Source organism: Oryctolagus cuniculus, chromosome 3, assembly GCF_051225735.1.
Source record: "Oryctolagus cuniculus isolate XC-2025 breed Fujian yellow rabbit chromosome 3, ASM5122573v1, whole genome shotgun sequence".
Classification (NCBI taxonomy): domain Eukaryota; kingdom Metazoa; phylum Chordata; class Mammalia; order Lagomorpha; family Leporidae; genus Oryctolagus; species Oryctolagus cuniculus.
In genome coordinates this window covers 152,466,017-152,482,982 of record NC_142869.1, presented here as the reverse complement: position 1 = coordinate 152,482,982, position 16,966 = coordinate 152,466,017, and the positions used below count along the sequence as shown (strand labels likewise).

Sequence of the window (16,966 nt, the reverse complement as noted above, 5' to 3'; positions counted from 1 at the left end):
TGGAGCTGGGAGCCAAATCTGGGAATCACACTCAGGCACTCAGATATGGGATGCAAGCTTCTTAATCATTAGGTCAAACATCTGCCCAATCAATTATTGTGTATTGGTCAGATTTAAATGATATTTACATTTCAGGAATTTCAAGAAGTTCATATTCCGTTTTTAAGAATGTTTGTTAAAAATATAAAAGTCAAAATCAAGGAGAAATACATAAGTCATACATGTAATTTATAAAAGGCATGTATATAAAACCTTTATAAAAATATATAATTGAGTTCATTCAAACCAATGATAAATCTCCTTTCAGAAAAGCCTAATTGGTCATCCAGAAAATAAGTTTCCTTCAGTTTCATGGAAAATTTCAGATGGAGGGACAGAGGCAGGTAACAGATTCAGATTATGAGTTTACCAGGATTCAACACAGGGTATACTGACAATAGACACAAAGAGGTCAGTCCATTGGGAAATTTCTTTTCAAATTATGAGTCCATCCTTTCCAGAATCGGATGAGTTAGTACTTCTTTAACACTTGTAACCAAGTTCACACTATGACACAGAGATACCTTCTTAATTCAGAACAGGTGAAACTATGCCATCTGCAGGTGCTGCAAAATGCACTCTAGGTTAGAGGAGTTAGAGGAGCTCTTGGGATACCTGGCAAGTGTCTCTTAGGGCTGTTTTCAGCTGAGAAAGAATTATATTACAGTAGGAATAAAAAGGAAAGTCCCATAATTAGCAATAGCTAAGAGCAGAGGAAAATAATCTCCCAAAAGAAAACCACTCTTTTCCAATATCAAGTATTTGCCATCAACTCCAGCCTGAGATATTTCACTAAAAGGGAAATTTCAGTGACATTGACAAACTACAATGATCAAAAGTACTAGCACAGAACTGAAAGGGAAGTAAAAGAACCCTGATCACATAAATTATATGCAAGCAAAATTTTGCCATCACACACGTATGAAATAATACTGTGCTTATGACCAGGAGAAGAATGCCAGACACCTGTGGCTTTGACTTGCTGCTTTTCCAACATCTAAATACTCAACAGCTTTCCAGTGTGGAAAATCAGGGCAGGAACCAGATTATCTTGTGTAGGCTCTACTCAGTGACTGTTATTGAAAGTAAGAAGCTGTGGATAATACACGTTCTACTTAAAAGTTCATAGTTTTTACTGAAGTTCATACTTTTTATTGTTTCCACTCTTCCTGTATGATCTGTGTTCCTTCTGCATCAACATGACATATTTCTGTGGGGTGGGAACCAATGAAAAGCCCTTGTAGGGCTGAGGTGGAACACAATGATCACAGTACTTCAAGGTAGAACAGCAAGAGTCTCACTTTTGATAAAGTAATCAAAAATTCTTGTTACGTAAGAGTTAATGTCTCAAAGAGAAAGAGCAAATTGCCTTTCAGTGGTTACCTAATCAGACAGGCACTTTTAGTTGGAAATGAAGAACTAGATTAGAATTGAGGTGCTGCAACAAAATACTAGAGATGCCTAATCAAAGGTGACCCTGAATCCAGAACTATGCCCTTCCATTCCCATCCTCAACTAGAAAAATGCAACAGGATTCAGCAACATTATGACTGCTCTAGTACATGTTCACAACTTTTAAATTTTTCATTCCTAGAACGGGCCATCAAAGAAGGAGGTACCTTTCTCTGAAGGGAGGAGAGAACTTCCACTTTGACTATGGCCTTGTCTAAATATGATTGGAGTTGGCGAACTCAAGAGGCTTCCACAGCCTTGGCAGCTCATGACAAGAGCCTAGGGTGATTACTGATGCCATAAATAAGAATGTCAATTGTTAAATCAACAACAGGCGTCACTGTGCACTTATTCCCCATGTAGGATCTCTGTCCTTAATGAGTTGTACAGTGTGAGTTAATGCTATAACTAGTACTCAAACAGTACTTTATACTTTGTGTTTCTGTGTGGGTGCAAACTGTTGAAATCTTTACTTAATATATACTAAGTTGATCTTCCATATATAAAGATAATTGAAAATGAATCTTGATGAAGAATGGGATGGGAGAGGGAGTGGGAGATGGGATGGTTGCGGGTGGGAGGGAGGTTATGGGGGAAAATCTGCTATAATCCAAAAGTTTTACTTTCAAAATTCGTATTAAAAAAAAGTTTTCAAAATGTTTTGTTCCTATTCCTTTATTGTACATAAATTAAATGGTAGACATGTATAGGCATAATACTCTTAAAAATAAAAGAAATACTTTAATTAATATAAATTGGAGGAAGCAGGAAATGTAAAATCACATAGTGTCTAATGTTTCTTTCTTTTACTATTGCTATAAGACAATACAATCTCCTTCTCTTAAGGTTCCTCATTTTTGGTAAGAATTAAATCTAGGGTATTACTCGCATATTTTGTCTACTTTAGTGATAACTTTAGTGTCAGCAAGGCAAAAATTTATCAGATGCTTTTATTTTAGCAAATAAGACATACAGATCTACTTGGGTAGGCATTCAATATCAGGCACTCCACCATCTCCAAATTCACAATTTTAATATGAAGTATATAGGTAGACTCCATCTGTTCCCCACATTCCATATGTTTTCTCCCCATGTCATTGTTATGACTCAGCAGGTAGGCATCGTGTTACATGAATCCTGGCAACCTCTTCACTATGTCTTATACTCCCTCAAAATTTTCTGAGGCTTATGCTGAGTACACATTGCTCTCAATATCCTGTAATTAACAGAATACGAAGGAGCACACAACATTCAGTGAGTATGCAGTTAGGTGCCTGCCACATGTCATTCCATTCACTGATGGACTCTTCATATGGCAGTGAGCTCATACGAGTATAAGGGAGCTGGAAAATTCTCACTGCCCAGTGAACATATAGCTGAAGATTAGGCAAGAGGGATTTGCAGAAGAAAGAAGAGGCAAAAGGACACTTCAGGAGAAGAAAGAAAAGCCTCGAAGAAAATTTACAGGGAAGGTTTAGCTGAAATGCTTGCAGACTTCAACAGGTGCCTGTAAAAGTCTGAAAACATGGACCCCAACACAGAACGGTTTTTATTAATAGAGAGTGTTCATGGTGCATTACCCAATTACAAGCAAATCCATGCTGAAGAAACATACCAAGCACACCAACGTGAATTTATTTCTGCAAAAGTGACACCTCAAGAGGAGCCCCAGAGGGTCCTTCAGGTGTACAGAAGACGCTGTGATCACGGCAGGGGACAGTCCCATGTGTGTGACCGCCACCAAACACCCTCCAGCGGGACAAGATATGGAGGTGGGAGACATTGATGGTCCTCACCCGGTGTGGGCCCAGGCCAATATGTGTGCTTGTATCTTAGTTTTTAACAACAATGTTTGAAATGTTTAAAAAAGAATAAATTTTTAAAAGAAAAAATTTACAGATATAAATATCTTTGCACAGCTATCCAAGGTGATTTTGCCTTAAGTGTTATAAGAGTCAAAAAGTTAAATAATTTAAATATTTATAAAGTAAAAAAAGTTACAGTATGGTCAGATTATTACTGAAGCAAAAAATAATTTTTTTATGAATTTAGCATAGTGCTGAAGCATAGAGTGTTTTAAAAGTCTATGGTTGTGCCCGGCGCCGCGGCTCACTAGGCTAATCCTCCGCCTAGCGGCGCCGGCACACCGGGTTCTAGTCCCGGTCGGGGCACCGGATTCTGTCCCAGTTGCCCCTCTTCCAGGCCAGCCCTCTGCTGTGGCCAGGGAGTGCAGTGGAGGATGGCCCAGGTGCTTGGGCCCTGCACCCCATGGGAGACCAGGAAAAGCACCTGGCTCCTGGCTCCTGCCATCGGATCAGCGCGGTGCGCCGGCCGCAACGCGCCGGCCGTGGCGGCCATTGGAGGGTGAACCAACGGCAAAGGAAGACCTTTCTCTCTGTCTCTCTCTCTCACTGTCCACTCTGCCTGTCAAAAAAAAAAAAAAAAAAAAGTCTATGGTTGTGTAGAGTAACGTTTTGGCCTTCATATTCAGTCACCATCCATTCTCTGACTCACCCGGAACTGCCAGTCCTGAAAGCTCCACTCACAGCTAAGTTCCTTTTACAGGTACACTGTTTTTGATCTTTTGTACCATATTTTTGCTGTACTTTTTCTATGTTTAGATACACAAATACCGCCATGTTTTCATTTCTGTGCAGTTTTCAGTTCAGTGACATGCTGTACAGGTTTGTGGCTTAGGGGCAACTGGCTCTACCACAGAGCCCAGGTGTGTGGCAGGACAAGGCATCTGGGTTTGTGGAAGTACACTCAACCACGTTCCCACAATGATGATGCCCCCTAGTGATGCACCTCTCCGAACTTATCCCCATCATTACGTGACTTGTAACTATAGGTTAAAACAGGATGATTTGCTCACCTAGGAAAGAAACAACAAAAAAAAAATTCTGCGCTGGCATTCCCACTTGTTTAAAGAAGAAAAATCGAATTTACCAACTCTATTATGCTAACATTTAAAAACCCTACAAATGTCTCCCTGCTGGAGAAACCTGTGCTCACTGTAGTGCCTGAAACCACCACAATGGCGTTCCACCCTCTCTCAGGTCTGAGTGCTTTTGCTCTACGTGTTCATCACCATTGTCAAAAATAAGCTGAGGGTATGAACCCATCCATGGTGCTGCTCTCTTCACTCCGCAGCCAGATTTAAGCCATTGTTCTGCTGAAATTGCCTCCAGGTCGCAAGGCCTTCAGAATAAAACCTAAGCCAGGAACCAAAGCCCATAGAGGCTGGCGCCTCCTTATTCATTCAACTTCTCTTTTGCCCACTACTGCCGCCGTCCTCTTCTCCCCTGCTCTATAGGACCCAGAGCGTTCTTTACATAAGCCAGGTCAATTGTGCCCTCACACCTTTGGCTCAAGCACCTTCACCGTCTCGTTTAATTTAGATGCAGCCTCCACTGGGAAGGCTTCCCTCACTTCCCCTTGCTGGGTGAGGTGCCCCTTCCACCTTGCGTTAATGTCTATCACGGTCCTTAGACTTTATAGCAATTGTATGTGCCCTTAATGGTGTCTGCTCTGTATATGGTGTGCTTTAGGAGTAAAAGCCATGTTCTTCATCACTTTGGACCCATAGCAGAAAATAGAGTTTGTGGTCAGTATTTGCTGAATGAAATCCTAAAACAATGTAGTAACATCTCACACTTCTTAATATGTTAGCTTCCTTAAACTTGCAGCCATTTATATCCAATTTAGTTCCTGGAAGCCAAAAGTGATCAATGTTGATGGTGCCTTAAGAGGGAGTCTGAAATTTATTTCTCAAAATGTGTACTGCACCTATCTTGCTTGTGCCACTCCAGCAGAATGCATGAAATTGTGTTGCTGCTCTAATCTGGATGTCTATTTGAAACAGCGATGGATGAAATGTGGAGCAGTAAGGAAAAAAAAATGTAAAAGTTATAACAAGGTTGAAGAAAAATACAATCTTTGGCCAGAGACAAGGAAGGCAAACCACACCTCTTTGGCCACTTAAGGATACTTTATTGGAATGATGTTGCTAAAAGAAAAGGTCATATTAGGGAGAATGACTCTTAAAGCTTCAAAAGTCATAAATGGCTCATAAGAGCAAACTCTGAATGCAATAATCTTGGAAGAAATTTACGTTTTTATAACTGTTAATTAAAAGGGCCTTGGAAAACCCATTGAGCAAAAGTTTAGATAGATGTTCAATGATAATCTTCTTAACCTAATTTTCTTTTGTTCCTTTACCAATAGTAACAATTGAGATGTAGCTTTAAAAGGATCTTAACTGTTCCTATGCATGAGATGGATAGGTCAACGAAAGATCAAGTCTCATCACTACTATTCTAAAAACATTTCCAAGGGTAGCAGCCAGCAGATACATAAAGCCCTAACCACCTCAAAAATGAGGGCACTGTGTCACAGTGGTATCTCAATTTAACCATTCACTCACTGGGCACAGATGTTCTGAATGATTACCTTAGGACAGGAGTCCAAGACAGAGAGGACACAGGGCCTGCTCCCAAAGGGTTTCCCTTCTCTGCATGTTCCAAATTCACTGAGCACTGATTCATCTCACTCAACAGACTGTGGGTTTTGTTTGTTTCTTGTTTTTTGATATCTTTCTCTACTAGACTGAGAACTTCTTGTGACACAGAACAGAACATATTCATCTCTGAATCCAGAAACACCTGAAAGTCAGCAATCTAGACATGATGAGCTTGTTGTATCTTTGCTGAAGGAATTTGAAAAAAATTAACTGAATTGCCCTCTATAGTCCTTTAAGATCATGAAGCACCAGGTATCCCATTTCCTGCTCAGGCAACAAATTGATAAAATCTCTACAAGGTTTACTTGAAATTCATATTACTCCAACACATGGCCTTCCCAAATGTTTGTGGAGCCATGAATCAACCCAACAAACAAAAATGGAAAAAATGAACAAAAGAGCAGTCAACTTCTCCTTCGTAACCTGTTTGTGTTGTGTTGTTGTCCCATTATGTGATGCTATCCGCCATGCAGATGTCTTCAGTAAAGTTTTTCAGTTTACTCCTGCTCAAGACACAATGCAAAGAAAAGAGAAGAATCACAACTTCTGTCCATAGGCATTTGTTGCTGTTGGTGGCAGGTAGTATGAGGCCTTTTTGCCACATCTTCAAAAAACCAGTCCAAGGTCCCCCTTCAACGAAGGGTAAAAATGTCACCGAATAAATTAAAAGCACTGATACACAAAAACCTCAAAAAGATGTGTCACATGGGAGTTCAATGATTCAATCAGGAAATTCTAGATGACCTTAGTAATTTGGGGCAGGGGGAGGGGCAGGCAATACACATTCTACTACACCCAGAAAATTCATCTAATGCTACAGAGCCAAATTCCAGATGTTATTTGCAACTTTTGGACTGGATTACCCAGAAGGTCTGTGTCAGAAGGCCCTTCTGTGGCTCATCCCCTCGAGCCAAATGCAGCAGTTTCTGTGATGGTAATGGCTGGTTGGGGAGGAATGTTACCTTGGTAAATTATGATAACTGGGCAGTAAGGATTACTAAAGCCAACATAAATTTCGAGGGTTTGTGCATGTGCCAACTGTGTGAATTACAGATGTATGCATTCATAAAGGGTCTTCCATCATCAGAGACAGGAGAAGTTTCTCATGTGTACAGTCCTCATTGAAATGACATCTATTATCGGAACTCCTGCTCATTGCATGTGCGAGTCCATCCCCCTGACAGTCTATCATGTGCTTTAAAGTAACCTCAAAGGCCTAGTTCTCTTGGCAGAGCTACCTCTTGGTGTCCAGAGCAGCAGGGCATCCTGTGCAAAGCTATGCAGGAGCCATCATTTCTCAGTGACTGGTGCACACAGGCCTGAAGCCACAGCCCACGGTTTCAGTGCTGACAATTATTTCATCTTGGAAGCTGCAAAGAAGGATCACCTGCCCAACTTTTACGCAAGGATTCCCTTTCAGCACTTGCCTGGTATTGATCTTCTCTGTAGCAGCCAGCTCAGGGAAGAAATCTGGAGTAGGTTTAGGGTCTGTCACCAGGCACTGACAGCATCTTACACCTTCTTTGGCAAATGCAGCCTGACTTTGTGGTGGATGTTTCAGAAGCTGCTTGCGCTTGCGTTGTCAAAACTCTTTTAAACTTGCCTGAGAAGCACTGAGTTGGGGAATCTGACACTTGCAGTGCTAATGAACACCGATTTTATTCACTGACCCTCCTGACATCTCAATCCTTCCTATTCTCGCTCACTCCTCAAACATAAATGGAAAAGGCAGATTATCCAGTGACCATTTCAAAGTAACTGATGATAGCTGAATCATTAATGCTGGCTATAAGGCCTTGGGCAACGAACAAGGTTTACAACATTGTTGCTTACAACTACATGCTGACTCTGCAAAATAATATCAGCAAAAGGCTTATTCACAGGATAGTCTCAACACAGAGTGATTCCCTAATGGCTTTCTTTAGAACTTCTGCTTTCAATCTACTGAGATGAAAGTAATTCCTCCAGTGTTAGAAACATGTCCTGCTCTACAAAGTACACCCTCTGCACATTACCAGATGGCAGATAATAATGCTAATTTAGGATGGGCTTGATGGCATTAGTAAAAACGGTCTTGATATAGTTGCATTTATGTAACATTGGTGACTATAAAAAAGACCAGCTGTTCCTTACAGGGAAGTTTCTGCCCCCAAATTTAGGACAAGCACTGCATGACTTAATGGAGTAAATATCCCAAAGAGCCTGGATTTCTACTTCCATTGGTACAATCTGCTCAGAGCTAAGGTTGCTGTGAACCCAGAGAAACAATCTGTCCTTTGAACAGGAGTGAAAATACTTGACATTTCTCTTTTCAGCTTCCCAAAAGTTTAAAAACTGATTATAGGTAAAACTAAACATTTGTATTCTTCTCAAGTATCTATTGATATGTCCCATTAGTTTCATAATTAGTTTTAAGAACAGGCCAGAATACTGCCTTTTGGGAAGGCACAAGTCTTCTTATTCCCTCATTTCAAGTGACATTTTATGCATTTTGCATTGATGCAGGATTGATCACGAATGGTGGTGAAGTGCACAGGTGGCAACTGTGGCTCTTCATAACAGCTAACAGTTTCTGAGCGCCTACTGTGTGGCCCGCACTGATCTGAATACTTAGCATGGACTGAACCCCTTTCATCCTCACAATTAATTACTAGGTGTGTGATCTCTGGCAAGAGAGCCTTTCTAAGTCCCATTCCATTTCCAGAAGCTTAGAAGGTTAAGCAGTTTGTTCAACTTTACTCACCTAGTGAAAGGCAGAGCTGGGACTTGCTTCATGTGGTACCCCCACCCCCAACTAACCCCACCCCCAGTGACTGCCTTTTGGAAAGCACTGAGAACTTTAACTAGACACAGCAGAACCAGAGGTATAAGGTGTGTCTGCATATAAGCTACCTTGTAGCACTCACATTCACATTCACTTGCTCAGTCATGGAAGTGCACTAATGATAATGAACAAGAATTCATTCATGAATTCCTTCCCACATTACAACCCTAATCTTTGGAACTGAAGTTTCTACCTAGGTGGCCTACAAACTTCTCCTGGAAGGCAATCCCAAGCTTGTGACAATGTTCACATATTCTTGATGGCTTCTAAATGAAGGTTCTTGTGCTTAAATGATCTTGAAAACATTGCTGTCTTTTAAGCAGATATATGACTGAAGGAAAAATAAAGAAGATAAATCTCAAGTTAAATGAACACCATGCACAGAATTCCCTGTGTGACTAAAGAAATCAGGTACAAACCAATGGAAGATGGAAAATCATATTTTTAAGATAGCTTCAGAAAGAGAGACAAATGCAGATATACTCATTTCTTACAGAACAATTAGAAAGGAACCTTGAAAGACAGCGTGGCATCACTGAAGCCCTCACCATGCCTTTGTAAGAGAGAGACAGAGCACATCACTTTATAGCAAGGCTTATGTTTATGGAAAACACATGGGCTCTCCAGCCAGCTAGATCTGGACGTGAATCCCAGCTCTGCAGGTTTCTTGGAATGTGGACTTGCAAATTACTTAACGTCACAAAACCTAAGTTTCTGCTTCTGCTAACATGGAATAACTACCTCCTTGCAAGGTTATTGTGAGGGTTTAAGTAACCTGCATGGTAAGTTCTTCATAAACTATAACTAATAATAAGAACAATGATAGTATTAATAAAAACAATTTTTAAAATACTGCCAACAGCAGGGTGTGACGACTAAGAGCATCTGCCTGCAGTCACTTGTGTGACAACCTGCATTTTTCTACTTGGCTTTCCTTTACTCACAGAATTCACATTATAGTTAACAAAATTGTTCTCTAATAACATAACATCTACAAGACTTGACATCTTGGGCTCTTCCTGCAAGCAAGTTACTTGGTTGCTACAGCAGTAAAATGGGATAACAATAGTATCTACCAAATACACTTGTAGTGAGAATAAATGAATTCATCCATGTAAAGCTGAGAATCATGTCTGACACTGGTACATTGTTGCTGGTAATTGTTGCTATTTTAGTCAACATGAAGGACATTACAGAGCCAGAACCAATCACCTGAATAAAAACTGCCTACCTATAAGGTTGGCTAACAAATTGCAAATAGATGAGCACGAAAACTCCAGAGGATGGCAAGATAGCATCCCAGATTAATGACTAGAATAATAAAACCTGAGAAGTTGTCTCAGGGGCCAAATCAAAATTAGTCCACAGGTTACAAGGAGGTATGACCAATTAACTACTAATCCTAGGAGGGACCCTAGGTTTCTAAAGTACTTGACTGCATGAGGAGTTTGTGAATGTCAATGACATCCAATCTCAAAGCCGAACATATTCTTTAATAGTGATGAAGAAGCATGGGGAAACAGGAATACATTTTCCCTCCATCTTTTTCCTAAAACATGTCCCCACCACCACTACCATCACTGCCATACCTTGTCACTTTTTTGTTATTGTTGCTGTTTCTGTTTCTTTAAAGATTTATTTATTTGAAAGTTACAGATAAGGAGTGGCAGAGGCAGAGGCAGAGAGAGATCTTCCATTCGCTGGCTCACTACCTAAAGGGCTGCAATAGCCACTGTTGAGCCAGGCCAAAGCCAGGAGCCAGGAACTTAATCCAGGTCTCCCAGATGGATACAGAGGCCCAAGGACTTGGGCCATCATCCATTGCTTTCCCAGGCACATTAGCAGTGAACTGGATTGGAAGTGGAGCAGCCAGGACTTGAACCAGTCCCAAATGGCATGCCAGCACTGCAGGAGGCAGCTTTCCCAGGTATGCCACAGTGCTGGCCCTGCCTTGTCATTTTTTTAACAATTTTTATTTAATAAATATAAATTTCCAAAGTACAGCTTTTGAATTATAGCAGCTTTTCCCCCCATAACCTCCCTCCCACCCACAACCATCCCATCTCCCAACTCCCTCTCCCATCCCATTCTTCATCAATGTCGCTCCCCGTCTTCGTGGAGGAACGACACAGGACCCTGCGCTGTTCTTTCGTCTGCTCGGCCCTCCCCGGGTTTGCTGCTGGTTCTTCCCAGGTTGGCTACCGTCCCTTCCACCTCCGTGGAAGGGCGGTTCCCCCTGCCACTTTCCCCACTTCCGCGGGGGAGCGGCACACCGCCGGCCGGCTCTCTCGGGGGCTGCTCAGATGTTCCTCTTAGATGTTCCTGGTGCATGTTGTCTCTCTCCTCCTTTATAGTCCTCTTCCACCAATCCCAACTCTGCTACCCACACGCCGAGTACGCTGCCCTCCTCCAATCAGGAGCAGGTCCTGCTATTTATTAGTTGAACTGGAGGCAGCTGTGTAGAAGCTGTTTCCCTTCTCAGCACCATATTGTGGGAAAGCAGATGCATAGAATAAGTCTTAATTCCAGTAACTTAGTCTAGTCAGAGTTGCTCCCAGTTGCTCCCCACAATCAAGATTCATTGTCAATTATCTTTATATATGGAAGATCAACTTAGTATATACTAGGTAAAGATTTCAACAGTTTGCACCCAGATACACAAAGGATAAAGTACTGTTTGAGTACTAGTTTTACCATTAATTCGCTTAGTACAACACATTAAGGACAAAGATCCTACATGGGTAGTAGGTGTACAGTGACTCCCGTTGTTGATTTAACAATTGACACTCTTATTTATGGCATCAGTAATCACCTGAGACTCGTCATGAGCTGCCAAGGCTATGGAAGCCTCTTGAGTTCACCAATTCCGATCTTATTTAGACAAGGCCATAGTCAAAGTGGAAGTTCTCTCCTCCCTTCAGAGAAAGATACCTCCCTCTTTGATGGCCCATTCTTTCCACTGGGATCTCACTCACAGAGATCTTTCATTTAGGTCTTTTTTTGGCCAGTGTCTTAGCTTTCCATGCCTGCAAAACTCTTATGGGCCTTTTAGCCAGATCCAAATGCCTTAAGGGCTGATTCTGAGGCCAGAGTGCTGTTTAGGGCATCTACCATTCTATGAGTCTGCTGTGTATCCTGCTTACCATGCTAGATCATTCTCTCCTTTTAATTCTATCAGTTATTTTTAGCAGACAATAGCCTTGTTTGTGTGATCCCTTTGACACTTAATCCTATCATTATGATCAATTAGGAACTTAAACTGATCACTTGAACTAGTAAGATGGCATTGGTACATGCCACTTTGATGGGATTGAATTGGAATCCCCAGGCACATTTCTAGCTCTACCATTAGAAATAAGTCCAAGTGAGCATGTGTCCCTCTCTTATTCCCACTCTTATATTTAACAGAGATCATTTTCAGTTAAATAAGACTAATTATTAATTATATATTTATATATAAATATATATATAGATTTATATAATTATTAATTTTTCAGTTAAATAAGAATAATTGTGTGTTAATTAAATAGTTCAACCAATGGTATTAAGTAGAACAAAAAATACTAAAAAGAATAAAATAGTAAGTTGTCCTTGACAGTCAGGACAAGGGCTAGTCAAGTCATTGTTTCTCATACTGTCCATTTCACTTCACAGGTTTCCTTTTAGGTGCTCAGTTAGTTGTCACAGATCAGGGAGAACATAGGATATTTGTCCCTTTGGGACTGGCTTATTTCACTCAGCATGATGTTTTCCAGATTCCTCCATTTTGTAGCAAATGTCTGGATTTCATTTTTTTTACTGCCGTATAGTATTCTATAAAGTACATATCCCATAATTTCTTTATCCAGTCTTCTGTTGATGGGCATTTAGGTTGATTCCATGTCTTAGCTATTGTGAATTGAGCTGCAATAAACATTGAGGTGCAGACAGCTCTTTTATTTGCCAATTTAATTTCCTTTGGGTAAATTCCAAGGAGTGGGATGGCTGGGTCATGTGGTAGGGCTATATTCAGGTTTCTGAGCAATCTCCAAACTGTCTTTCATAGTGGCTTTACCAGTTTGCATTCCCACCAACAGTGGATTAGTGTCTTTTTCCCCCCACATCCTCGCCATCATCTGTTGTTAGTTGATTTCTGTATGAGAGCCATTCTAACTGGGGTGAGGTGAAACCTCATTGTGGTTTTAATTTGCATTTCTCTGATGCTAGTGATCCTGAACATTTTTTCATGGCCTTGTCACTTTTCTAAATCCTTTTTTGCAGAGATCAGAGAAGCAGCACTAATCCTATTGTGCTGCTTCCCAAAATACCACTTACAGAAAACAGAAAACAAAGATAACTCAGTCATCTAGCAAGTGTTATAAAGAATTGTGCACCTGGGGCTAGCGATTTGGCACAATGGGTTAACGCCCTGGCCTGAAGCACAGACATCCTGTGTTGGCGCCAGTTCAAGACCCGACTGCTCCACTTGCGATCCAGCTCTCTGCTATGGCCTGGGAAAGCAGTGGAGGATGACCCAAGTCCTTGGGTCCCTGCACCAGTGTGGGAGACCCGGAAGAACTGGCTCCTGCCTTTGGATCGGTGCAGCTCCGGCTGTTGTGGCCACTTGGGGAGTGGACGAGCAGATGGAGGACCTCTCTCTCTCTCTCTCTCTCTGCCTCTCCTTTCTCTGTGTAACTGACTTTCAAATAAATAAATAAATAAATAAATAAATAATCTTTTTAAAAAATGAGAAAAAAAGCATAAATTTAAAAAAAAAGAATTGTGCATCCATAAACCACCCAAGAAATAGCTACCCAAACAGAGAACTCCAGTTCACAAAGACAACATAATCCTGCGGCTTTGGAGGGGCTCCATGGAGTGGGGTGGAGTACCGTCTGCAGCATCTCATGGACGATAACGATGATGGAGGAGCCAGGGTGAAGAACAGGGCACCCCCACGAGCTGTCTGAACGCCACACCTCTAATGCACCCACTTCTTGACCCAGGTCCAGGTATGGGCTAACAGCTTCATCAAGGTCCCTCAGGCCTCCAGGAAAAGCAGCACAGATAAATGCGAAACGACCCATTTCATGGTACAGGGTGAGGAACAAGAAGCATGTTTTTCAACAGTCTTGAGTGGTTGCAGCTCACCCCTCAAGAACACTAACTTCAGCAGCCACTTCATTATATTTCTACTGTAAATGATACGGGCCTGGGCCAAGTCAGCACCAAAACTCCCTTCAGAATTCAGAGGTTAGGTCATCCACACTCTATTGACAATTACCGAACTCAAAACCCCTAATGAGGCATCTCAGCAACAACGTGTGTCCTGCCACTAATGAGGCTCTTTTTCCATGAATAAAGAACAAGAACATCATCTCTGTTGCCAGGTATACAACATAAACAAAGCTCAACACAAGGGCCTTGGTATGGCGGGTTTGTCCATTTGCAACAAAAGAATTTTTCAAAGTGCGAGCCAAGTTTAGTAGAGGGTGGGACAGCTGTTGTAACAAATAATGGGAACATATGTTATCAGAATCTAATAAATCAGCTTTTGGTTGTTGTGGAACAGAGGCTGTGCAATGGGATATATGGAGACAATGAAAAGCTCCAAATGAGTTCATTTCTTTATTTTACAATCAGTCTTAGAACACAAGGCTGATGATTTCTGTAATGAACTGAGATTTCCATGAAAGGAGCCTTATGAGATTTGTGATCCCAGAGGCTCCACTGGTTAAATCTTTATTTCTTAAGCCTCGATGTATCAGGTTGAGTACAGGTCAGCACCGGGGGTGAGAACGTTGGAATCCTGTGATACACTGGTGGCTTCTGGTGGCAAACGGAAAAGTGCACGGGCACCTGCAGCTATGGGCATGGGGCAGGATTCCTTGGTATTGCAAGAACCTCCATGTATGAGCCTCTTGTCTACAGGGCAGCCTCAAAGCTTAGAGCTCAGCTGAACAGTGAGATTCCAGCACATAAACAGAGAATAAAAATGAGCTGACATGAAAGCCAAACAAGTCTTTATTTTGTTTAATTTAAAGTGCTCTATACAAATTCTTTTCTCTCTTTCTAAAATCAGTTCCATACTAGGTAGCATATATCTTGTTTCAAAGCATGGTCATGTCTGCACAGGCATGATGATGCCATCGCCAGCTGGGGGCTTGTTTCATGAATTTGAGCAAGAGTTGGAAGAAAACAAAAACAAAGTCTCACAATGCCTCAGTACCCCCAACTGTAGAGAATAACAATTCTAACCCGCTTCAGAGACTTCTTATCAAGAACTACAGCCACAAATAAGACCCACACGGTATAGTTTGCTCTATATGTTTGAAAAATTTCTGGAAATTTGTATTCTGAATAATTCTTTAAATACACTGAATAATCTTATTAAAGAATATGTTATAAAGCAAGAAAGTGATTACGTGATACAAGAAACCACTCCCTACTATCAATTTTACAAACACATTTCTCTCAGTGAGAGTTTATCAAAATAAGGCAGATATTACAACGAGCTGCAGAGCCTAGCAGCTACACCACAGTGGGTAATTATACAGATAAGTTTTGTACAATTCATCAAATAGTGTGTTCACAAATAATGGCATTAGGAGTAGTAGAGCTTTTAAACCTCCAGGCGTATCAGTTTATTTTTCTGTTCTAACAGAAACAGGTAAAGTGAAATACATTCACTGTTCAGTAATCAGAATAGCAAAGGGATTTCAAGGCCTGCTGTGTAAAGCAATGGAGGTAATCTGCTAAGGAGGAAAAGACCTGAGAAGGGAACACTATTTTATGCCCAAATGCTTACTGATTTGTCACATGTGCAAGGGCTACACTGCTCCAAAGAATCAACAAACCCAACAGTTACTTGTCACTGATGTGGCGTCGCAGCAAAAATTCTAACAGCGCAGTCCCAACAAGGCACATGCTGCCTGCAGAAGTGCTGAGTGACTGCTGACCATGGAGGGGACAGAGCAGAGTTTGCATAACTGCCTGACAGAGAGGGTCAGGGGAGTCTGCGGGAGGAGGAGGAGAAAGAGGGCATGGCCTTCTGAAACCATCACGGTAGCACGGAGGTTAAAAATCCATGAGAACAAAGTCACCAAAGTGCTCTGCTACCTGAATTCTCCCTCTGATCTAATCACTGGACTATATCAAGAAGAAAGGAATAATCAAGTACAAAAAAAAAAAAAAAAAACCACAAACCCAAGCACTTACCATCATACTTTGCTAAGACGGCCTGGACGTCAGCATACGCTTGTAGCTCCAGAAGCGCTTCTAACAGGTTTTCATGGATGTTGAACATGCTCAGCAGAGGGAACTCCTTCATCAACTAGAAAATAAGAAACCAAGGAGTAGTTAATACACATATTTCTTTTATTTTATTGTACATATTTAGAAAACAAGATATACCTTTTGGTATATTTACATACAGTACAATGATTATGACACAGATTTTAGGAAAGAATTTTTTATTTTTAAAGTATTATTGATATTGAATTACACATATTTATATAATATAGACATACCATATGGATTTTTTTTTGAGATTTAAAAGTATTTGTTAGAATCAAGGACCTCCAGCCAGAGCGGCATGGAGGGGGGCTTCTAAGAGAGGAAAAATCCAAAAATCCTCATAACATTTGGGTTTTTAAGTACAATTTCGAAGGAAAAAAAACTTGACAATCAGAGTGGCATTCAGTTACTGTATTTTTCTTTAAAGATTTTATTTATTTATTGGAGAGGCAGAGTTACAAAGAGAGAGAGGGAGACAAAAAGGTCTTCCATCTGCTGGTTCACTCCCCAGATGGCTGCAATAGCCAGAGCTGAACCAATTCGAAGCCAGGAGCTTCTTCTAGATCTCCCATGTGGGTGCAGGGGCCCAAGCACCTGGGCCATGTTCCACTGCTTTCCCAGGCCATAAGCGGAGAGCTGGATTAGAAGAGGAACAGCCAGGACAGGAACCAGTGCCAATATGGGATGCTGGGCACTGCAAGTGGAGGCTTAGCCTACTACACCACATCATCAGCCTCTGATTCTTAAAAGTATAATTATACTAGATAATAAGTTGTCACACCAATTATTATTTTGTAAAGCATTAAATGCTTCATTTATCCCTGATACTTTGGGAAAAAAAGCAATTTTGAATT

General features: G+C 41.1%; 1 protein-coding gene across 17 annotated transcripts in view; it reads right to left on the bottom strand.

Moving 5' to 3' along the window:
• ST7 (suppression of tumorigenicity 7) overlaps positions 1 to 16,966 on the bottom strand; it is a 297,160-nt gene that overhangs the window by 43,264 nt on the left and 236,930 nt on the right. For all 17 annotated transcript variants that reach the window (XR_016230708.1, XR_016230709.1, XR_016230710.1 and 14 more), the window contains 1 exon segment: positions 16,035 to 16,149. Coding sequence is in view for 11 of the 17 variants with exons in the window: in XM_089327942.1 (XP_089184068.1) it covers positions 16,035 to 16,149 (115 nt within the window). In the remaining 6 variants the exon portion in view is untranslated.